The 25,381-nt window shown below is 40.4% G+C and overlaps 1 protein-coding gene across 3 annotated transcripts; it reads right to left on the bottom strand.

The window, feature by feature from the left end:
* Positions 1-979: 979 nt before the first annotated feature.
* Positions 980-25,244, bottom strand: c1qtnf12 (C1q and TNF related 12). 3 transcript variants are annotated; one of them, XM_077574644.1, is made up of 8 exons: positions 24,317-25,244; positions 11,466-11,570; positions 9,859-9,970; positions 9,582-9,769; positions 8,198-8,306; positions 6,945-7,038; positions 3,250-3,328; positions 980-1,744 (listed from the first exon to the last, which is right to left on the bottom strand). In XM_077574644.1, the coding sequence occupies exons 1-8, from the start codon at positions 24,491-24,493 to the stop codon at positions 1,646-1,648; spliced, it is 963 nt and encodes a 320-aa protein (XP_077430770.1). In that variant the 5' UTR covers positions 24,494-25,244; the 3' UTR covers positions 980-1,645. The 3 variants fall into 3 exon arrangements, with proteins under 3 accessions (XP_077430770.1, XP_077430780.1, XP_077430791.1); XM_077574654.1 differs by lacking the exon at positions 11,466-11,570; XM_077574665.1 differs by lacking the exons at positions 11,466-11,570; positions 24,317-25,244 and adding an exon at positions 10,215-10,534 and having other exon boundaries at positions 9,859-9,966.
* Positions 25,245-25,381: the final 137 nt, after the last annotated feature.

Here is a 25,381-nt window from a genome sequence, read left to right as displayed (position 1 = left end):
GGCAGGCTTGGGGAGTAATGGAATACATGTACGTAATCAGATTACTTTTTTTTTTTTAACTGTATTCCATTACAGAAAAAACATGTAATCGGATTACAGGTACATTTATTAAAAATGGGGATTACTTCGAGGGATTACAATATCTAAAATCTGAGAAAGTGCGAAAGAGGGCGAGGGAGAGAGCGAGAATGATAGAGAGAGAGAGAGAGAGAGAGAGAGAGAGAGAGAGAGAGAGAGAGAGAGAGAGAGAGAGAGAGATATGTCGGGGAGGTGGGAACGAACAAATTGACTAGTCGTGTTTGAAAAAGCTTCACGGACGGGAGGAGGAAATGGCGACCGGTATTCACTGGAACCTACTCGAAGCGAAAGTTTCAGATGAGAGTCCAGCGGCATGCTACGCGCTGTAGCTTCTTGCTAGCTAGCCCACTAGCCTACAACCATAATGTGAGTTACACCTTCCAAACTAATCTTCCTCCCACCACTTTACTATTTATACATATACACGGCTAAACTTGTGACTGGGATAAAAGTTCATTTTGCAGTTGATGTCACACATCGTCATCCTCATTGGATGACTGCATCTATCCATCCATCCATCCATCTAACTGTGAGGTGTGTTTGCTTTCAGTGACAGTTCGAAAAACATCATATGGCCTTCAATCAATCAATCAATCAATCGCCTACATGCTTTTTAATTACACTAGGATTGTTGCTATTTTTAGGCTGCCCGGGTCCCTATCACCCGCAAATAGCAGGGGCACATTGTATAGAATATATATTGTAGTGATATTTATTTTTATTTTGTCTTCATGAGCATACTCAATATTGGAGTAATCCAAAAGTAATTCAGTTACATTACTTTAATATTATGGAACTTGGATTACGTTACTAACTACTTTTTTTAGCAGGTAACTTGTAACTGTAATGGATTACATTTTAAAAGTAACCCTCCCAACCCTGCATGTAGGCTACAATAGAGTAAAAAGTTACAATTTTATTGCTGCAGGAATCTAACAGTCAAATAACACAAGGTAGATACATTTTCTCAAACATAAATACTATAAAGTACAATCCTAAACAATTTTATGCTGTTATGATAAATTACAAATATATAGCAGGAATATAATGGGACAGTTGTTGATATACAGCATATGATGACTCAAATCAATAATCAAATAAACATTACTGGGACATACAAAACCATGACAAGTACATCCTTAAAACACAATTCAGTGCTGTGTTTTTTTTTTCACCATGTCTTTATCGCTCACAATTAATATCAATAAAATATGGGAGTAAATTGTTGAGAAAATGATCGGAAGACACGGTATGACTCTTATATACACAGAGACACTACTTGATATTTGTTCCATGTGGAGTAAAAAGACTTACAAGCATGACAATGACATGTTGCATGTTCAGGTCATTTTACTGGTGAAGCAGCACAAGTTTGTCCAAAAAAGAGGGCAGTGGAATAGAGAAAACACAACTCACTTAAGCTCCGCCCCTTCAACCTACACCTTAGCAAACGGCATCAAGTCAAAAGTCATCTCAGACTTGCTTGGAACGTCGCTGTGCAGTCTTGCGGTGGCGCTCGTGAGCGGTTCATTGGAGGAAAATGACACCAGACCGTCGCCATGTGACGTTACACGCCGAGGAGAACTCCCATGAAGTCCGAGCCGTTCTGTATCGTAACGGAGGCCCCGGCGGCATTGTCCACAAAGATGGAGGTGTACTGGCCCGCCTGCAAGAGGGCAACAAATTATGTAATGCATCAGTCCATACAGTCAACTCCCATTTATCATGTGTCCCAGACCCACCCACTCACTATAAGTGAGAATCCTTGATATGGATTTATTATTATTTTTTTTTAAATAAACACACACATTCTTTAAACACATTATATATAACGTGCTTAACCTTTGCATAATGTTCATTTTGCATGTACACCATTTCAGGGTGCAGATGTGCTACCACCATATTCCGCATGAGTCTAATGCACGACTAGCGCACCATTTTCAAAGGGAATGAAACGAGTCGCTTCGATTGCCCATGATGGCAGTTGGCAGTGACCACTCCCACAGCGGTGCAGTCCCAGCTCTCACAACTAACCCGCCTCCATGTAGTGTTATGCCTTTTTTTGTGGTCTGATAAGCTGTCAGAAAAAAAAATTCTAATCAGAAGAAGGGTTTATCATCCACAATCCTGCTCCTCGAAGGTCAGAATCCTGCAGATTTGAGATGTTTCCCTCCTCCAATAGACCCGATTCGGATGATCAGCTCCTCAGCAAGCTCTGAAGAAGGCTGACAATGATCCTAATCGTTTGAATCAGGTGTGTTGGAGGATGGAAACTGCTGCTCTCAGATGACAAGCAGGTGCATGCATGCTAAACTGAAGACGTGTTTGGCAAGTCAGCTTTTGTTTACCCTTGAATGTTATGATTGAATGTGGGTCACCCAAACGGCTGCAAGAGTTCATTTTCTCAGCAAAGTTTTAGTTGTCGATTAATTGATCATTAAGAATGAAAAAAAAAACGAAAAAAAACATGCTGACTACAGCGGAGGTGCGATTGATTCAGTTTCTACTAGTTAGTTGTGTAAAGTGGGGTATACACATTTTAGTATTTTCCCTCGCTTATAATCAAAATCAGCAAATGGCCAAATGTTATGCATGTTGTTGGCAACAGGTGTAAAAGGCCGCCAGGTAAATTAACGTTTTTGTGTTTAGGTTCAGTAGCTCTGATGGCTTTTACCATAGAAAAACTGGGAGAAAAAAACAACAAAAAAAGCCATGTTGGACTTCATTTAACTCATCCCGGGTTCCCTTCCTGTGTAACGTTATGTCTAAAACTTTGGACAGCTCACCTGAAAAACTGTTTTTGTCACCAAGAGCTAATGTGGCCCAGAGGGTGGTGCTGATGGACCGTCACCGCTCACACAACATGCTGCACTTGCTATGTTGTTGTTCTTGTTTTTACGTGGACCAGCGGTTTGAAAAAGTAGGTCAAATGTTAAAAACGCAGACGGTGAGCTGCATCCACAACTTCCATGAGCTACTTTTGTCTGTTTAATGCGACACTGGCAGCAAAACAGAAGTTTACAATAAGAGATATTTTTACATCCCATTAACAATAATATTTCAATACGAACAATTACAGTTGACAATGTAATCAAATACCCATCCTTCCTGTGTTCATATTTGACCAAAAGAAATCACCGAATGAAGTAGAAGTCTATTAAAAAGACTCACCTGGAGCTCCAGGAGTCCCTGAACACTCACAGTAAAGATCCGGCTGTTACTTTCCAAGCCAACAATCATCTCCAATGAGCTGCAAGACATAAAATATCATTTTGATAACTACTGTATTGTTGCATAGACATTGGAAACTTTCCTTAGAATGTTTTGCATTAATTAATTTATTTATTTTTACTTAGGTTTGTATAATGTTGTATGGAGTGAACATATTCCCGTATTACCAAGCCAACAACACCTGCTGAGTGGGAAGCACTGGTTTATGTTAAGTGGAAAATACAACATTTTAATAGCAAAACAATCACGTTTGTCTTCACATGAAAAAAAAAAAAACTAATTTCACTTTCTCTGCATTTTTATGATGGCGGTCGAGGAAAGATGTGTTGCAAGAGTGTCTGGAGTGTTGGCTGGGAAAAGTAAAGCTAAGCACTCTTTATATCAACCCCAATTCCACTTAAGTTGGGACATCTAAAATCTAATGGAAACAGAGAATTGAAATTTGAAAGTATTTTTCAATATATAGTCATTCATTATTTTACAAAACCAAAATATTTAACATTGGAGCTGGTAATCGTTATTCCCTTTTTGCGGTTCTTTTGAATTGCCGTAACATGTGCCTGCTCAGACTACCTGCACCTCAAAGAGGAAAAGCACTTGTGTGTGTGTATATAAATGTACACATTTGAGACAGAGAAAACAGATGGTTTGAAAGAAGAATGAGGGAGGCCATCTACGTCAAGGTTGAGAAACTATCTCTAAACAGCGGGGCTTACGAGTTAAGATAGCACCTGTCTCCCACACATAATGCTGTCCTTTCATCCCTTCTCAAGAGATTTCATAATTTAGACTCTGACAAATCAGAACAAACAAACACAGCCACTTGTGGCCTCCACAACCATTGTTGCAACTGAATGGAATATTAACAAGGAGGATTCTACCCAAAGGAACGCCAATGGCGGGCAGTGGGCTCTCTCTATTGCAACAACTATCCTTTTGCATCAGAAAAGAATGATACCATTCTTGGTTGAGACCTGCCTCTTTTTACACAAACTAGTGGCCACAAGGAAAATAGTTTACGTGTAGGTGTTTGGTTAGTGTGACCAGGCATCCCTGATTTACCGGGACAGTCTCCAGTTTTCCGGGACAGTTGCCGTTTAAGCTTTAAAAGTCCCGATGGATTTCGCCAGGACCATTGTTTTGTCTCACTTTTAAGCACTTTGTTTTTTTGTTTTTTTGTCATGTCAGCACGCCATTGATTTAGGCCATGTCAATCACACAGTTGTTATAGCAATTTATATGATAAACAAATTAAAAAGGAAAATAAGGCATGGCATGTTTTCATCATACCGAAATTAGAACTTCATCGTACATCTGTGTCTAAGAATCATGGCAAATGTAGTCCTACTAGCCTAATACTGCGCTCTCAAGTCAGACCCAACGCAAGATGAGCTTTTCTGGCGGTATACCTTCAATGTTACAATACTGGACCGGTCCGAGGTAAACGACATTGCCAGCTTCCATTAGCTGCCGGGACCAAGCAAAAACATAACATGTCAGAAAATATATATATTTTTTTAATTAATTTAAGTTTTAATTTTGGGATGTCTGGTCACCCTATGTTTGATAAGAGGCAAAAGATCTAAGACAACCAGAAGAGCCCAGTTGTGGTTGATTTATTGCCCTGAGAATTCAATGACCACAATGAATATGAATATTTACAGACAATGTTTGTCCTTGCTTAAATCTCATTCTGTTTGTCTGCATTTCCAGCTGAAGACTTGAAATGGTTCATCGGTGGAAATGTGAGTGTTAATGATTGTTTTTCTATATGTGCATTGTGATTAGTCCAGGCTCTACCCAGCACCTTAACTGGGATAACAACCCTGACCCTAATGAGGTCAAGTGCTATACTGTAGAAAATAGAATGGATTAATTCTAAACTGTTCTCTTTTTCTACCTGTCGACCTGGAGTGTTGATGAGGGTGTTATATCCCCACACATCCAAGCATGGAAACGTCCCAGTGTCACTGTACTGTCAAGTGAGCACCACGAACAAGAACTTTGAATTAAAGACGCTTCCTGCGCTTTTACACAGGAAATGCCAAACTGGTTTCGTACAAATTGAAAGAATGTGACGGTTCTGACCTGAATTCAACTGCAGTGCTTGCAAGCGGTAAAATGACACTGTTACAAAGTAAACTGATGGGAAAATGGAGAATGTCAAGCATGTCAGATTTATTGGCTTCCTTATAATCATAAAAACATCTCATTGAGGTGATGCGGGAGCCACATGTTTAAAATGTCAAGTGTTGGTAGAATGCAAGGGAATGCCCCTGAAATTGTACAATTCAGCGATTTGACAAATATTTTCTGGTCACAGTAAACTTTGGAGTTTGATTCACAACTATGCATGACTTCATGCGAGAGTTCAGGTCAGTGAACATCAAAGGATTACACTTGCACATATTTTGTGGTTAGTTCTTGTTGTGTGACTTATTCCAAATGAAGCGTAGAGAACATCAGAAGAAAATAAGAATAGCCACAGGTTAAGTGATAAGAAATCACATAGTTTTACATCCTTATAGAGATGTGTGTGGCATACGTTAGGCATGTGTTATTGTTTTTATGTCCTCGTTTTATCAGTGGATAAATGGGGGGGTTTGCAATTAAAAACAGCAACACTTTTTTTGTCATATATGAGAGAACTGTATGACCTGACAGAATAATTCAATTCAATTCATTTCATTCATTTGTAAAAGAAAAAAAGACAATATAAAGCAATATTGAAATTCAAAGTGAAGTAAAAGAAATGAAAGGGACAGAAAGAAGTCAAACTTGTTTTGTCTACCTCTGATCAACACAAAAAAAGGAAGAAAAAAACACAAAATGAATGACAGCGAGCGGTCTAGACGCTTTAAAAAAATATATACAAATAGACTGAGAATATTTTATTTTACAATCCAAATGAATCCACAGACTGACACCTTAAGTCGTTGAAATACGTCGTTCTTTTTGTTTTGTTCTATGTTTAGGTTAGGAAAAAATGTCTGCACTCACTTTCCCTTTTTATAAATTTGGTTTGTATATTAACTGGTAAAATGTCATGATGGGCTTTATACAATATTTTAAGGCGGTTAAACTCCATCAATTCATTAAAATTTGACAGTTTTTAGTTGTATAAATAATGGATTAGCGTGGTCTCTGTATCCACAACCGCAAACAACACGAATAGCACAATTCTGTAAAAGAAAGATGGATTCAGTGTAGGTTTTGGCTGCACAACTTCACACTTCAATGCAATAGGTCAGGTATGGAACAATCAATGAATGATATAACAATAACAAAGCTTCTTGTTCAAAGATTCTTTCTCTTTCTTGAGAACATTAATAAAATGGAAATGTCTCTGGAAAAACATCTCTCTTTGCACTGAATTTAAATGAATTGATAAGGGGACTCTCTCCAATTGGATGGGAGTTGGCCATGTTCCCTCCCACAATGTCGCAAATGTCGCATCTGTGCTAGTCCAGCAAAAAAAAAAAGAAAACTCCACCCATGTGCACAGTTAGAATGCACTCTGTACTAGACTAGTGCTGAGCACAAAAATAGGGCCAATGAAACTGACCAGAATCCCGGATCGGATTGTGTTTGGCCTTAGAGGATGCACTGTAATATCCATAATGTGTAATACTTACGTGTATCTGTGGCAAAGTGACTCGATGCAGATTAATACACGGATATTGTCCCTGGCCTTTAGTTGGGTCTTGCTTCTCTTAACCTCACTGTGATCTGAAATAAAAAGTCCACATTTGCTGTTACATCTAAAGCAATACTCCTGTGTTTACAGTAGAAACTGTAGCACATTATAAAGTCATTTGGATACTATGGTGGCTTGAAATGTGCAAAATAGCATTATTGGCATTGCATTGGTGACTTCAGATAACCATTACCAACTTAGCGATCTATATTAATTTAGGCTATATGTGGACCACCAAGGAAACCTACATACATTTGGAGACAGACCTCCGATGTGTGTGGGAGAGTTGACCAGGACCCAGGCAAACATTTTTTTTTAATTTAGCATTAGCTTCTGCTCTTGTCTTTGTAGCTTAAAACATGCATGTTTACCATGGTGGCTTAAAAGTCAATTACACATAGAGGAGAGGACTCTAAAGAGAAAAATGCCATTTTCATGTTTAGTTGTTAGGTTGTACATTATTATTATCCATTAACATGGTCTTTTTTTTCAGTTTTCTGGTGTCATTTTCACAACTAATTGCATTAACCTGAGTGTCTAAAAAGTTCAATTCAATTCCCAAAAACCCAGCAAAGACTTTAAAAAAACAAATTCTTATTTGTATATGGGAATATTGGCATTAAAATGGAAGTCAACCTTAAACATTTCCTGACAATAATATGTTATATGTGACCTCACTAGTCTAAACATGACATTCTAATTAATATTACATTAGTGGAATATGAGTTATGAAGCAAAATCCATCCGTTTTTATCCATCTGAGGGGGCGGCCATTTTGCCACTTGCTGTCGTCTGAAGATGACATCAATGTTGCGCAGGCCTCATGTCAATCACAGCTCATCTCTTTTCCGAAGCTGCGCTGTGATTGGTTGTTACCTGAGACCTGAGCAACATTGATGTTATCTTCAGTTGACAGCAAGTGACAAAATGGCCGCCCCCTGAAATGGATAAAAACGGATGGATTTTACTGCTTAACTCATAGTCCACTAACGCAATATTAACCAGAATGCCATATTTAGACTAGTGGGACTGCATAGAACACATTATTGTCCAAAAAAATTATCAACTATCAAATATCAGCAATTATTCCAATGCATGCATTTTGCAATGAGGTTGAATATTATAATTATGAAGCAGCACGAGTAGCCACTAACTATAAATGTCTTAAGTGGGTTGTGCATTTTGATTTACCAATGTGGACATTGGCAGAGAACTGGTAGATCCCTGTGATGGGGGCGGCGAATCTGCCAGTAGACTGATCCATGCCCGAGCCTCTCAAGAAGGCTCCCTTGGCTGGTGGCTGAAAATATTGTAAGGTAGAAGTTGCATTTTAGAAATAAATAGTGCTTTGAGGACAACTAATGTGACAGAAGAAGGAGGCAATTGTACTATTTGTGAGCAAGCTTTGCGCCTAAAATGTCAAAGTTCCCGGAAAAACATAAGAGAATTTACTCTTTGCTGAAAAAAAAAAATATATATATACCGTATAATATCTTTGCGACTGGGATTCAGATTTGCACTAAACCAAAGTCGTATTCCATTTTCACTAGCTCATCAGTCTCATCTGATTACAGGCTACATGTCATCAAGGCTGGACCGGCACAAAAAAACAACAAAAAAATCGGCCCTGGCATTCTGACTTAGGCCAGCCCGACTCTTACATAACATGTAGTTCTACCATTTATGTTTATTGATGTTTCAGTTTGCTATCTATATTCAAAATTGATTAATGGACTTGTTCTTCTAAATTATGGGCCAGTCTCTTGTGGTAAATGTAGGAAAATAATAATTAAAAAGAACTTTATCGGTCTCAGAGGCCGGCCCACCGGACAACTGCCCTGCATGCCAGATGACCAGTCCAGCCCTGCATGTCATTACGCTACCATTATGATGTTTAGGATAACCTAAATCATGATTGGTTCATTTATCAGTTGGCTTCAGACCACAACTGATTGTCTTCAGATATTGTGTGGAAGTGTTGATATGGTCAGCACCTGGTTGGTCGATCACCAACAAAGCAGAGGAAAACAAACTGGTATTTGATTGAAACAGACTCAAAGGTTTTGGTTGTGGCACTTTGAGTTTTTCAATTATCCGAGCATGTCACAACTCCACGCGGCTAGCCCCCGGCCTGTCTACCTTCGTCTATAAAGGATCTGCTATGCTAGCCTCGTCAACAGGCTTCTTCCACTACAGCAAGCTGTTTCTTACAGTGTCTATTTCTGTCCTCTCCAAAGTGTATTCCAAGTCGCAGACAGAGTGCCTTTTGTGTGCCGTCCAGAGAGTGATGTGTGGAATTGAGCTGATATTTTTGACTGGTTGGTCTTTGGGTGGAACTGCCGGCTTTACCAGTGCCAGTTACCACTGAGGGGATGACGCCTCACACAAACTAAACAATGACTACCAAACACGAATATCTTCCTACTACTGGCTTATCGCTGAGAAGCAAATGGGTCAGGAAAACAGTTTGCAACCTCTTTAAGAAGGATAAGGACAAATCTTCAGATTATGTCCACATTTTCACAGGAAAAGGCTTGAGTCACATGCAGTGAGCAGACGGTGGTTGTGAACGTACCGTTTGGAAATTCTGGAGCTCCACCAAAGTCTTCTTGTCAACCACAACGGGTCCCTTAAGTTTGCAATGGAAAGCCTCCTCTATCCGCCGGTAGGAGGTCATGCCCTCCTGCAGCGTGAGGAGAGCTACGGGAAGCTGGCTGGAAGTGGTTTGGCGATCCACAGCAACGGCACGTCTCTCTGTAGCCTCTGTTAGAAACACAAGATCATCAGTTAACATGAACGTAACACTGCAGGTTATGTGCCCTTTACTGGCTGGACAACCTACGTGCATCTACCTTTTATCATCTCTTTGAACTCTTGGAGAAGAACTTCCTGGGTCACCTCAGCTCCAGGAGTGCCAGGTGGTCCTTGTGGGCCCGGAGGACCTGGAGGACCAGGTGGGCCTGGCTAGGGAAGGACAGAAACTAACATTAGAAGTCACATTTTGGAAAAGCAAATGCCCATATGTCTCAGGGCTGTAGGCGGGTCACGCCGTAACAATGGAGGGCATTTTTTTCTTGACAGGCAGCTCTTTATTATAAGACAAAGACATCCTCTGGTAGCCTATTTGTCTTCTTCACATTCTAGAAGTTACTATTCCGTGTACAGAAATCGACTCACTACACGGTGTCTAGCCTTTTGGGTAGCTTACTATTTCCCTTGGTACCAATAAAAAGATGCCAAAAAACATGGCATGGTATGGTATAGATTGTAAATTCGTCTTTCAGGTTAATCTTATTCCGCCATGTAGCAAGAGAAGACATTAGCGAACAGAACTTTATAGAAAGGAGGCAGTTTTGGATTCTTTTTCGACATTCTCTGCCTGTCATGACTTGGGATAGGTTTGATTTTGTCCTTTAGTCTCTTTAGTTAGTCATGATGTGTTTTGTTCTGTTTTCCTTGTGTGTCTCCCTTGTCTCATCAAGAATTGTCATGTCCACTTGTGTTTGCCTGCCCTCATGTGTCAACCAATCAATGCACTCAGCCACTTGTGTCTTGCCCAGGTGTGTCTCGTTATGTCAGTCAATGTTTGTGTATTTATGCTGCATTCGAAGATGGTCGGAAGTCAGAGTTTTCTGACTTCAAACCAGGAAGTTTGTACGGGAACGCCCCCTTGAACTCGGAAATCCCACTTGCGAATTTGGGTGGGTGGGGAGTACCCCGACTTCACCGAAAGACTTCAATGTGACACAATTTACTCGAGTATAAAACTAAATAGCTTTCTTCATTCATTAATATTTTACATGACTTCACGTAACACAACATATGCGACAGAATTCCGCTATCTCCCTGCATGAAATTATACGGTGAACTACTAAACTGTATGAAATGCTTATGAAATAAGATCAAAACAATAAATGAAGCAAAATTGCGAGAAGGCAAGTTTGCTGGAGGTCAAAATGAGTTTTGAGGACCAAAATAAAAAACAATTTATCACGATCTGCCATTTTGGTTGTTTACTTTCGCCTTGAACACTTTCAGGTGGAACCTGGGAAATACCAACACTCTGATATATCCGACTTCCGACCATCCTTGAATGCAGCATGAGCCTCCTGTTTGCTGTCAATCCTTGTCGGTCCATTGTCTGATGTACACAGTTGTCACATCTTGTTGTTGTAGCTGTCAATGTGACATCATTTTGCAATACGTAAATGTGTTTGATATGTCACACATGACATGACAGCTACAGTTGTTACCCCTCGCCTTGCCACCCTCTTGTTTAGTTTTGTTTTATTTTGGATTATGGACTTTGTTGTTTTCGTGTTTGCCGCCTGTTCCTGGTTCACCTCCCCGTTTTGATTTAATTCAACATTTTTAGACTTCATTCCTTTGCCTCCTCACTCTGCTTCCCTGCACTTGGGTCCTCAACTACCACCACAACAGAACACTGCCATCTTCTTACCAGAGGTCTTTTCCGTTTGCGACATTTTGGTGGGAAGTTGCCAACCGGCCGTTTGACAAAGTCCATCCATGAACCCAATGGATCCACTCTCTGGTTGTCAGAAACCTGCAACCAGAAGGTCAAATTACCTCGGGTTTGCAAAGAAGGGGAACCGCTCTAAATTAAATGTAGTGAGCATACAGCATCTGCTTGAAGCATCTGTGAAAGCTGTGTGGTTTTATATTTGAAAAAAATATTTTCCAAAACACAGTAAACAACAATAAAAAAAATAATTTAAAAAAAGCTAGACCTTGCACTTCTAATGTGTGCAGTCTGTATAATATTTTGACGGAGCCAATTAGTTGTAAACATGGTAAAATTCATGGGGAAAATAGATCTCATTTCTTAGAATAATTTATTCATAGCAATGTAGAAAAGCACTCTTGATTTTCATTATAATATCTTAGTTTTTTTTAATGAGCTGTGTTGTACACAATACAATACAAAATATTGTTTTATTATTATTAAAAATATATATTTTTTATTGTGTTTTGGGTGTAACATTAAGTTAGTCAACGAATACCACATAAGTTGGGTTTTCCTTTTGAACTAAATATGTAGTGGACACCCGAATCTTGCAAAAATGATGCCCCCTACTGATTTTGAGTGTAAAATAAAGTTATTTACATCACCTTAGCTATACTGCATTTCCTAAAACAGCGACCTCCACCCCAATGAATCACCCAATGAATCATCCACACTAAATAAACACCTCACCTCAAACAGATGCCACCCTTTTTTCACCTCGGGCAAAAATATCTGGTTGTAATTATCTGATGCCATACCACTCCATGGGTCAACACAGAGTTGAAATGGCGTTTGTGAAGCTAAATTTTAATTTTTTTTTTTAATCATAATTTACTTGTGGGGTAACAATTACCTTTCTAACAAACACCTTATCCATAATAGGTACCTGATACTCTCTGCAGTTAATAAAAGTGCAAGGCTATTATATCAGGAATAGGAAGTATTCCAAACATTTATGTGTACATACATATTTTGCAATACTATATAAATATGTTGTCAATATAATGTTATAAATTAGTCAATGTTGTACATTCATAGTTCAATTTAAGAAGTAATTTAAAGATAATTGTAATTTTAAAGACTCAATTAGAAGTCCTTCTGTGTCTCTTGCACAATTGAATTCATTGGGAAAACTAAATGCAGGTTTTGGATTTACCATTTTAAGTTAGGCAAGGGCTCTTTCCAAAACAATCAATTACTGTATTGCTAATTTTGTCCTTCCAGATACTGTATTTTATTAGGGCGCCATGTCAAATCAAATTTTCCCAAACAGCCTCAGACAAATATAAACACAGTGAATGATTTCTTAACATGTGGAATGTTCCTTGAGCAAGATGGTTAAAGAAAAACAGACTCTGCAATGCATGTAAGTTTGGTGGACTGTCTACACTTGTTTATAATAATAACATAACAACACATTGCAATTGTGTGTACTATATACCCAGGCTCCATAAGATTTAATTTTGTTAGTCTAACTTTCAATGTGTCTACTTATCTGAAACAACTCACTTATGATAAGTTACTGCATGGCCTCCATTAGCCAGGCATGAAATATTCCAAGATATCTGGACCCAACTTTTTCATGCTTTGCACCGTACAATTTGATTTATGTCAAACCAGAGCCTGAGTGAATTCCAATTGCATCAATCTTAAGCAGCCTTTCACCAAACGTCAAAGGCTTGCAGTCGAGATAGATGAGGAGATAAAGACGAGCCACGAAAGGTGAGTCGTCTGAAATGGAATTTGTTTAGGTTTGGCAGCAAGACGCAGATCACTTATCTGCAAAACCAACACAACATTTTTTTTTTCACTGTACAAGACCTGCCTCTTGTTCCACTGCAATAAAAAAAAAGTGGCTTCTTGTTTGTCTTCTCAACGTGCTGGAATCAAAACACTTTTCCCCCCTCACATATTTGGAGTTTCTCTTCTGTCTGACAGCAGACTAAATAAACAAGTTCAAATGTTGGATTTTCTTCTGTTTTTGTTGTGCTTTTGAGGCTGGGAAACACACAACAGCAATGAAAATGAGACCTTCTTTTGTGTGTGTTTTTTATTTTAATGACAACTTATGAGACAACTTTTCCGGCCCCCAATACAGTTTCCATAAAACACAGCCTTGTGGTAATTTTCCACTGAGGGTTTTTAAGAATAAGTACAGTTTGATCAGTGTTGAAGTTGAAGGTGTGTGTGTGTGTGTGTGTGTGTGTGTGTGTGTGTGTGCGTGTGTGTGTGTGTGTGTGTGTGTGTGTGTGTGTGTGTGTAGTAGCCAGCAGTGTCTGTTAACATAATGGGCACTATTTTCATGTCCAGCACAAGTCTAGTCTGCAGTCTAACCCCGCGCATTGGTGGAGTTTTCTTTTCATGGGGGTCATTTCTATTTACATGCACAGTGAGAAATCCGTGTTTGCGCCGTTGTGGGACTGGACACAGCAGAGTTGATTTCCAGCTCACCTCATTCGCTATAAATTCAGCACAGGATTGGGGCACAGTCTACGCTGCAAAAGCATAACCGACGCACTACGTAGAGTCCATGCAGGAAATGGGCACATGCAAATGTTAATAAGGAACTGCAAGAAGATCTCTAGGCCTACTTGTGGATGATGTTGTAAATTGGCTGCTGCGAAGTGTGCAGTTAGAGACAGCTTTCCAACCTGATTGCATGTGTGTGTGACAACCCGAAACCCACCCCCACCCCTGCATTTAATAAAGCATGCGGAATCTGCATGTGCCTGGCTCAAATCCACCAAAATCACGGTACAGCACCTGCGCCACAACTTAGACCTGGTCACCTGGTCTAAAGTCTTGTCTACTTCTGTCACCAAATTGTCAGGCATGTAATAGAAAATCTCCTCGGTCTGCCGGAATGCCCAGCAAGGCGCAGCGCGGTCTGCAAATGTCTCAAGCATGCACCCGTGCGCCGTGCTACAAAAATAGGTTGAAAACTGTAAAACTAGGCAATGGATTTCTCTTTTGTTCTTAATAAGCAAGAGATTTGACACTTTTGGATCATTATGCTATCATCACTGGTTAGCTTGGCAACCAAACATTAACAACCAGAGTGCAGGAAGTCAGTAAACAGTATTTCTCTAGCCAAGCAGCCATCATGGTAAAGGCTCTAGGTTGTTATTATTAAAGGATCTTTGTGCAGTTTGTCACTTTTTACTGGCGACTGCCACCTCTGGCCGAAAGCGTAACTGCGGCATCTGCGTCAGGCTCGTTCATGGTGCACGTGCGAGTATGGCCACGTTGTTAAAGCGACAGTCACAGTTGACAAACGAAGACATGACTTTAAATGAGGTAAGAAAACTCCACCCCTTCCCTCCCCAAATAAACTGTGGAGTTTGAGGGTCCGCACACTCTACTGTAAAGGGAAGGTAAAAGCTGATAGATGCAGTTAGAGTAAAACAGTCAGGGCTCTTCGTACTCATCTGGGCATTGGTGGAGCATGCATGATGTAAAAAAAAAAAAAAAAAAAAAAAAAAGCTTTAATATGACCTTTTTAAACAGCACAATGCACCTTTAAGGGTCATAACAACAACATTAATGAGTTTTAAGAGCAAATATTGCAAATGTTCTACGATGACTGCGTTGGAGAGTTTGTCAATTAAGGCCTTAACCCAGAATGCTCTGGCAAGAACCCAACAAGCATGGAGTTCTGTGAACTGTGAAATTAAAGCAATAACTCAACAGCACAATGTTACTATTAGCCTTTGTTTTTACATTTTGCGGAAAATTAAAGGTTCGGTTAGCTAAGTTGTGGTTAACGTTGGTTACATTATTTTTATACAAGTATGTCAAATGTCACTTGCAGTTTCTTAGCCACTGTTGTTATTTGTATTTTACTTGAATGATTTTGACTTAGATCCTGGAACAAATCATTTCTATTTCGATTGAAGAAATCTTTTTATTTCAAGTAATATTTCCTAAGTGAAACAATGTTTTCATTGTCTTAAATGTTTACCTTTTTATTGAATTATGAATTATTGAATAATGAATTATTAGTTGAGGGTAGTGTATAATAGTATTTTAACCCTAAAGCTGGTATTTTAGGGGAGACAAAAGCCACTAATTCCAAAGTAAGTCAAAGCTTCACATCAGTCATGTGTTTATGTAACACAGCAGACATGTGAATCATTATAGCACTGGCTTTGCCTACATAATAAAGACAGCATATCATTAACAGGTACTCACCCGTACACGGAGCTTGTTATCCTCTTAGAACACTCACACAATCAATCAAACTATTAAAATTTTACCCCTCAAGGATTTTCTGTACTCAAGAATGAATGCCAACAGCCAAGGTAATTATGACCTTAATTTACGAGCTAAAAATCACAGTAATTATTGTATAAATAATTTAATCCTCATAACGAATGACGCACTTGTTCAGTTGTTGTGAACTGTTTCAACACAATGGAATGTTCTGATGGTTTGATCAACTTCAAAGAAAGTTACATTTAACAAGGGTCTTACAGCCTGTTAAAATACATTTGAAATCAAAACAAATAAAAACTGTGTTGTTTCCATTTGTCTGCACAACATGCATAATGTCCACAATAACGACAGTACTGGCATGCTGCACGTGAGAAACCCACATATATGTAAACATAGGATATTCAAAAGATGGTTTGGATGAAAACGAGATGACAAGCTTTTGGTGTGTTTTGTTTTGTTTAGTTTTGTTACATGGCGACAATGGCAACTGTGGCTCAAAGTACATCAGGAATTGGTGAAGTCATAGGGCCCTATTTTGGTGCCCTACGCAAGTCTAGCGCAAAGCGCAAATGTGTAACTGTCCGCATGGGTGGAATTTTCTTCCGTTTGGTAGACATGCGTAGTTAGAAACGTGGGTTTTCGCCATTGTGCGAGTGAACACAGCCAGTTTGCTGCCCGGCTCCTCTCATTCAGCATAGGAGAGGCGCACGGTCTACATGGCGGAAGCATGAACTGACGCCGGTTGCTCTGTAGTAGACACTTGGAGACCGCCTTCCACCCCTGATTGTACGTCCGTGTGACACATCAACCAACCACATCGACAGAGCTCAGAATTGGTCTTGCCTGCACTTCGATCAAATCAAAGTTCGAGTTACACCACCTGTGCCACAACTTAGACCTGCATTCATCTGCTCTAAAGTTTAGTCCAGTAAATTCTCACGTGAGCCGGGGCCTAGTAAAAAAAAAATGTCCTTGGTCCACCTGCCAAATTCCCAAACATGCTTAAGCAGGCTTGCACCTGCACAAAAATCAGTGTTCATGCCTGAGCACACGTGCGCTGTTTACAAAAATAGAACCCACAGAAATAACAAATTAAATTTAAATTTAAATTATCATAATGTGCCACATTGAAAGTACAATTCAATTGGCTGCTTCTATGGAAAGGGGGCAGAGGCTGTCAGAATGTCAGGTGGTTTCGGTGTGCAGTGTTCTGTTGTGTTGACCAGGGGCAGGAGTTGGGAAAGGAGGTAGCCAAGGCAAGATGAGTTTTAAAACAACTAGGCAGTATTGTGACCCATTTTGGGCTTTTTGATTTAATTCTGACCAAGCCATTTCAAAATAAAATACTGCCCACGAATTAAGAGAATTTTGATTGGCAACTTCCTTGTTCTTGTAACATGCAAGTCCTGAAGAGTGGTAAGAGGGGCAAAGATTCATTTTATGCAGTTCTAACTGCACTGATGTTTTCAAGTGGGGATGGAGCGGGGCCCTGGTTCCAGTCTGACAGCTGACAAAGAACACCGGGGCCCCATCTTTGATCGCTACCGATGCACGAGTGCTTGGAAGTGGCCTCGTCAGTCAACAGCCCCAACTGAGAGAGCGTGTCAAGTCGTCTGCCTGTAGATGAGAGGCTTTAAATCTGCTCGACAGCATTTACGATGCTCCGTGGTGCTCCAGGCCATGCCACAGAAACACCAGTCTGGAAATGGACCAGAACAAGTTTTGGTACCGTAATAACAGTAAAAAAAAAAAAAATATATATATATATATATATATATATATATATATATATATATATTTATTATTATAATTTATATTATTATTATTTATAGCAATAATTTTGCTAAAAATGGAATGCAACTTTGAGATCAGACGTCATGGACCCTACAAAATGGCCAGCAAGCTTATTGTTTATGTTCCTGTTCATTCCAAATTAGCCTTGAACTACATTCTGCCACAAAAAAATGATTGGTTGTATGTGAATAATCCTTATAAGTACCTGTAATATGGTTGGTTTGTCTACTTTGGGGGCAAAAGGTTGACTTCATATGTATTAATAAATGAAAAAATATGTCTGAGGGCTTCAAAAATTTACACAGTGAGTACTCTAGGTTGTCCATCTCAAGCTTTGCCTGTATTTTCAATACATTTTGCTCAACTTTACAAGTGCTCAAGCACAAGTTAGCAAACAGGGGCAGAGAGCTGTGTTTTGTTGCTGATAAAAAAAAAAAAAGTGTTGCACAGGCAGGCTTAAGGCTGGATAGACAGGATGATGAAGAGCCTTATAATCCTCTCGTTATTTTCCATGCCTGTGCTGCTCCCTGTGCAGTCATCCATGCATGGCTGGATGGGGATCACAGTGCACCCATCACAACCTGAGAGGAAGGGATCCCGAGGCGGTGCACGATAAGAGCATCCTGCTAACCTGAGTGCATCCAATTTGCTGACATGAGTCAAATTATCTGGTGAAGATTGCCTGTTGTGAATGTTTGTGGCCATTGTTTCTGTCCAAACGAAATCAAGTACAGTACAATTTGAAATTCCACCCATATTTTTAGGGAAAATACACCTCTAAAAGTCGTACATAACTTCAATACGGATCAACATCAGCATATCTTATCAGAATTCAGTTCAGTTAGCACATGGGCTGCTTTTCATTCCAAGCAGTGTCAAAAGGGACCTTAAGAGAAGAATGATACGTTAAGTAAGCAGAATCAAATTCGAAGCAGTAACACTGCAGTGTCACCAGACGTGTCACCGTCAGAGAGGTGTTAGAGGTTGATCCAAAATGTCACCCAGACATCACCAAAAGGAAACAAAAGTCTCACCTTTGGCTAAATGCAGCCATTTATCAACACGCCGGGTGTGATGTTTGACTTGACTCCCCCAATTACAGCCATTGCGGATTCCTTGGAGCGCTCAACAATGACAGATTGCTCTCATCTTTTGTTTGGAGAGCAATGAGGCTTACATTCTCCTAAAGGGTTTGAAATTGGGACAAGGAAAAGGGTCGGGCAGCATTACATTTCGTTGAAATGTACTGTATAATAAAGAGTCCACATCTCACTATTGTGATGACAGTACTTTCGAATGGAAAATGATCCATGGTTTGCCCACAGCAAGCAGCCCACACGCAGCATTGGTCATCCTGAAAAAGTGTTTCCAGTTGGCATGAGGGGGGAAAAATGTAAATGTGGAGTGTAAACGTTTGGCTCGTTTGACAACACACATTTCACGCCAGGACACCTCTACCAGAAATGTTGTTCTCCATGCCATGTGTTGAGTGATAAACTTACTAAATAAGCAGTCTGAGTGGTTACAGGGCACAATTTTGCCTCTGAACGCAGAAGTGCGGCTAGAGAAGTAATGACGAGCTTTTTGTTGTTTAGGTCAAGCTGGAAGTTTTGGTTGTCATCACTCATCAGAATGGACAGTATGGCAAAAACACTCTTCTGGCATCTTTAGGAGGCTGTTTACATGACAACACCATCTAGTAAAAAAATATTGATAAATTGTGGTAATTAATTAATTAATTATAATATATATATTTTTTAAATTGGTAAAGTTTCACAGACCTCCGGTAGAGTTGTCACAACAATATTTGTGCACAAGTTACAAAAGAGAGGAAAACCACAATGTCACTTTGTAAAGAAATATGTCACGAATGCACACAAACGGCATGTCCTCCCGGTTATTTTGAGTCGACTTCATCAGACTTCATGAGTGGGTTTGAAATGTGACAAATGTACCTTATGTTCAACAATGCTGTGGTCTGCTATTGTTGTGGTTAGCAGGCTTGGGGAGTAACGGAGTACATGTACCGCCGTTACGTAATCAGATTACAAAAAAATTCCCTTATCAGATTACAGGTACATTTAAAAATGTGGATTACTTCGAGAGATTACAATTTCTACGATGAGAGAGAGCGAGAGAGAGAGAGAGAGAGAGAGAGAGAGAGAGAGAGAGAGAGAGAGAGAGAGAGCGAGCGTGCACGCCCGCGCGTGTGGGACTGTTGCTACATGTCGGGGAGGTGGGGACAAACTAACTGACTAGTTGTGTCCTCCACACGCGGGCAGTTTGAAAAAGCTTCACGAACGGGAGGAGGAAATGACGACCGGTATTCATTGGAACTTACTCGCAGCAAAAGTTTGAGCTGAGAGTCCAGCGGTATGCTACGCGCTGTAGCTTCTTGCTAGCTAGCCCGCTAGCCTACAACCATAGTGTGAGTTACACCTTCCAAACAAATCTTCCTCCCACCAATTCACTATTTAAACATCATGCACAACATATACACGTCTAAACTTGTGACTGGGATAAAAGTTAATTTTGCAGTTGATGTCACACATCGTCATCTTCATTGGATGACTATCCATCTATCTATCTGTCTATCTATCTATCTATCTATCTATCTATCTATCTATCTATCTATCTATCTATCTATCTATCTATCTATCTATCTATCTATCTATCTATCTATCTATCTATCTATCTATTTATCTATCTATCTATCTAGCTAGCTAGCTAGCTATCTATCTATCTATCTATCTATCTATCTATGGTTTCAGGGACAGTTCGAAAACAGCATATGGACATCAATCAATCAATCAACCAACCAACCAATCTATAGCCTACATGCTTTTTAATTACACGAGGATCGTTGCTATTTTTAGGCTGCCCGGGTCCCTATAACCCGCAAATAGCAAGGGCACATTGTATGGAATATACAGTATATTGTGGTGATATTTATTTTTATTTTGTCTTCATGAGCATACTCGGTATTGACGTAATCCAAAGTAATCAAGTTACATTGCTTTAATATTATGGTACTTGGATTACGTTACTAACTACATTTTTTAGCAGGTAACTTGTAACTGTAACGGAATACATTTTAAAAGTAACCCTCCCAACCCTGGTGGTTGGGAAATACTTGTGCAAGGGTAGAACACTTAACACAGCTTGTTTTCAGCATTTCAACGTCAGTGTTGTTTTCAAACCTTCTACTTGGAGACATAAAAATGGTGTGTAAAAAAATTCTTAAGATTATGTAAAATCTGCTCTGATTGTGGGAAATGAAAACAATGTTAGTGGGGAGAGAGAAGGGAAGATTTGAAGGGGAGCTAATCCTTACCAAGGTGTTCTCTTTCAGGATCCATTCTAACGGATTCTGTGAGGACCTTACACAGTAGGTTGTCCCACTTTCCAGGGCCGCACCGCCCCCCGATTGGATGTCCCAGACACAGCGGAGTCAGACCGAGTCTTTGAATGACAGAATCAATTGACTGGGAAGAACACTGCCACGGTTCTCAAAATATCCGCCCACCTAATGTTCACAGGAATTACATCATGACACAGGGCCTACTATGGTGAACCTCGAGTAGGGTAGGTGAGCGTTGGGAAGGCATTTTTTTGAAAACGAGACACCCCCGCACCCTGTGGGATGGGACAGAGGATTGGAATCCGAGCGGGCTATAATCTTCCTCAGACTTAAGAGTTGACACAAGGTCATTCTTCATTGGTTCTGCTTTTACAGGGCGGTCCAAGCCAAATAAACAGCAGCGGACCACAACCACCTACATGGTGTTTTATAGATACAAAGGAGAACTCACTGCATGTTTCCACGGGACTAAGATTCCAAAGGTAGGGGCGAAGGGAAAGAAAGCTAGTATATAGGACAGTATGCCAACATAATGGGTGGGCTGAAAGCGAACAACTTGCCTGGTGGAAAACCATCACAAATATTCATCGCCAGTAATAAACCAATAAACAAGCACCCCCACATTCATTGTTTGGGTGCCCTTGAGCAAGGCATACAACTCCCACAGGTGCTGGAAAGGATTTTTTTCCTTTTTGGCCTCGGCAAAACATATTGAATAGCAAAACAGAATTAACTGCGAAGAAGGTCCCAAAAAAGTTCACCGGGCTCTGTGTTACTTAAGCTGCAACAGCTAGCTAGCAGCGAGCTTTGACTGGCTACTAGGGCGCCTAAACACATTGCAGAGTCTCTCTCTCTCAGTAATCTTCAATTCCGTGGTGGTGAATATTTCTAACAGGTATCATTCTCATAAAAGGATGACCAAAAAAAGACGGCGAAGTCATGCTAATTGCTAAGCTAACCTAAGGTGGACACAGCTAGCACATTTAACACTAAAATTAAGTGCTTGAGTGATCGAATAAACTTTTCACAGACGTCTGCCTGGAACATTGTTAAACCGGAGAACATCCAATTTTGAACAGAAAAATAACAGGCATATAAATAAGTGTATGGACTCTGGAGGGAAGATTATTCTCTCCTGAACCAGGTATGAATTAACTTATGTTCCAGTGTAGGTTAGCTAGAATGTGTTGCTTATAAGGTTAGAAGTCAGTAAAGTTATTGCTAGTTTTCACAATAAAAGTCCCGAGTTTTGATTTTGACTTTTGAGGTCTGCACAGTAAATGTTCTCAAAATGACATTACAGCAGATCTTATCTTTGTTTTTGGAATTATTTCTTTTTCTTTTCACTTAAAAAAAAAAAAAACTATTTTAAAGACAGGAAAATACAGATTGCTGTGATACACACTGTGAATTTAAGAAATAAAAGCTGTTGATTCTATTAAAAAAAGAAAGAAAGAAAAACAATTGTTCTTCAGTTGCTTCAGCTCCCTGGGATAAACATGGGGGGGGGAAACTGCTCTGCAAAATGTGCAATTTGTTCCTCAAATTAAGTCTTGGATTTTTTTTTTAAATTGCTCCGTAAAGAAAAGAAGAAAAAAAAACAAATTTGAGGATTTCTTTTAGTATTTATTTATTGATTTATTTTTTATATTTAAATTATCCTAAGAAAAAATATTTTATTTTAACCAGAGGCACATAAAATGACATAAAAATAGTCAATAGTCACTTTTGGTGTGTATTTCAGCACACACTACTGTAAGTGACCATGTCCATAGCAGCCACAGACTCCAGGTTGACCTCCTTGAGAACTTTATCTGACAAACGAACAATTATCAGCTGCATGTAGTCTAACTGCAGCAACTTTCTGACGTTTTTGTTCACGGATCCTTTGACTAACATAATGATCAGCAGCAAGCTGATCATCAGCAGCAAGCTGATCATCACAAGGCTTTGCGGTGACAATTTGGCACTATGTGACACTGAGGGATGGTCTCCAGAAATCGATGATTCACACTACTCGTCCTGTGAACTGATGGATTTAAGTTCTCGCTGTGGGGTTCCAACAGTTGCAATGAGCACGTTGATAGCATTCAATCTACCACATACTCTACTTCATCAGCACTGGCCTTCCACTTCCTTGGCTGCATCTCCATCCAGAGAAGCATCTGCTTGTAGAACTTCCCGATGGAATCTTCTTCAATGTTAAACAAAACATCTTTGTGCAATATTTTGTGCTTCCTCTGCGTGTGTGTTTAATTGCCTATGAAGTCAGAGGCAAAGCTCTACTTTGAAGTTATAGATTTTATCCCTCTGTTTTTTTAACATTGTGATGGGATTTTGTGACTTTTGTTCCTGCCATCACAAAATTATTATAAAAGTCTTCGACATCATTCTGCATTCTCTCAAAACTCATTTTAGGAGGGCATCACCTCAATCACAATGGCGTGGGCATGGTCATTAGGGCTTGTGGACTGACCGTCAAAGACACCGAGATGTCAACTTAAAGCAAGCAAGATAAGTTCACAATGCACCACAAGCAAGACGTACCATCTGGTAAAGCACTTTGAGATTGGTGAACGTGCCATGAATGTGGATGAGTGGCACCAGCAGCTGAGCATCTACGCTGAAGTCCCAAGACAAAGTATAATTTACCCTCTGGGAAATCCCGACTGATAAGTGAGTCCAACCTGTTGTCGGTCACCCGGCTGCACCGGGATGCTAAGCACTGAATCAAATGCACTATTTATTGTGCCTTCCGGGACACCAGTCACGCCAAAAGCTTTTGTATCGCGGTGGAACACTAGCAGTTTTCAGGGCATCGGCGGAATGTTTTTGGGCCATCTCCATGCACACGTCAGCTAATGTTGAACCTGCGCCAGTCAGAATCACCTGCAGCCAGTAGGCACCGCTGAACTGGCAAGATTTTTGCAAAATGTTTCGACACAATCTGATTTTGGCTGAGCTTGAAGGACGAAATGACGGCAAGTGATCAAGAAATAATAATAAATAATAATAATAATAATAATAAACAAAAACACGTCATTGTTGTTTTACATCTAGTTTCGGAAGAAGCATGTGACTCCTGTCTGACATTAAACCCCCTTATTTTTCCCCAGAGTAGTTGGAGGACATTCACACTAGACTTCACACTAATTGATGCTCTGATCAGCCGTTAGCAGTGCACATTCCTGGCATACCCGTGGAAGTCATCCATTAAGAATTTCACACATTTCGATGCGGCCTGCTGAGGTTTGACCCGAGAGGTCACACCTGTCCCCTGCAACCGTTCCGCTTTTCCGCTCTGGGACTACAAAGTGGTGATAAACCTGTTCACGTCACTTATCATTACCTTGTTGTTAAAAAGCGACCGTAATAAGGTACAATTATAATTGTTTTCAAGTGTTTCAGTCACTACCTTGGGAATTCCAGACTCTTCTTCGCTGTTGGACAAAGTCACGTTGAAGGTCTCTGTGTGTTGCAGTGGTGTCTCCTTCTGCTTTTTCCTCTCCTTTCTAGCTTCTACTCCATCCGAGATGCAGTAAGTCCAACATATGCAAAGCGCCACAATCAGGGGAGCAGTCCCACACCACATCTCCAAAAGATTTCACCAGGTTCCTGATGGAGACGGAATACTCTTGAGGAAGGATGCTCACCAGCCCCCGGTGTCCTGAATGATGAGAAGGAGCCAAAAAGAATGCAGAAAGTCCAAGAGACAGTCACACTGACTACTGCAGCCGAGCCCCCCACCCCCCTCACCCCACTTCGGCCACTTGGTGCAGGCTTACTCAACTATGAAATGTTTCGAGCAGAATGCTCCGAGGGAATGACACATGGGCTCAGATCTGACAGCAAATAAACCCATTAGTGAGATTTTTCACGCTTTCTGCTCTGTTGGGGGGTGAGCTGAAAGATGGGAGGTAGGGGGGCAAGGGGGTGTAGCAGAAGAAGCAGCAGAGAGGAGGGGTGTCCAAAACTTGAGGCTTTGCAGCGGCTGCTTCTTCTCACTCTCACTGTGCAGTGGATCCGGCAAAGGGATGCGGTAATGACTTAAAGTCGAAGGTCAACCAAAGTCGGGGGGGTTCTGAAAAAGGTGTTGTCTGTTATCCACTTATGGGACAATTAGACACAATGGTGGGAGGGTCCAGTCTTGCGAATCTCTTCCCTGTGGTTCCTTTTGAATATTCCTTAATCCTATCACAGGGTCGAACTGCAATCTTTCTACCGCATGACACTCAGGTGCCGTGGGGGTTCGCTGAAGGTCGCCTCCCCCCCAGCAAACTCACATCTGTTTGACATCACACGTCAGGAATGACTTTTGGCGTTGGGCTCTGTGTATCCATGTTCTCCCCTGTTCGCATTCTGGGTGTTCAGGAGGCAGCACGGTGGAGTTTTTATCATGAGCCACCCTCCCACCCCTCTCCTGCTCCACTGTTGGCAAGAGCACAAGCTGGCCTAGGTCTGTTTTATCTCACCTGAAGCA

Source organism: Vanacampus margaritifer, chromosome 1, assembly GCF_051991255.1.
Source record: "Vanacampus margaritifer isolate UIUO_Vmar chromosome 1, RoL_Vmar_1.0, whole genome shotgun sequence".
NCBI classification, from domain to species: domain Eukaryota; kingdom Metazoa; phylum Chordata; class Actinopteri; order Syngnathiformes; family Syngnathidae; genus Vanacampus; species Vanacampus margaritifer.
This window is presented reverse-complemented; position numbering and strand designations above follow the sequence as displayed.

What these genes read in the sequence shown, in the direction of transcription:
- c1qtnf12 (XM_077574644.1), bottom strand. Translation starts at nt 24,493, where the DNA reads ATGTGGTGTGGGACTGCTCCCCTGATTGTGGCGCTTTGCATATGTTGG. An exon ending in AGCTCCAGAATTTCCAAACG is followed by an intron (nt 8,307 to 9,581) that starts GTACGTTCACAA and finishes CAATATTTTCAG; the next exon opens with CCACCAGCCAAGGGAGCCTT. An exon ending in TCACTTTGCCACAGATACAC is followed by an intron (nt 3,329 to 6,944) that starts GTAAGTATTACA and finishes TATGTCTTGCAG; the next exon opens with CTCATTGGAGATGATTGTTG.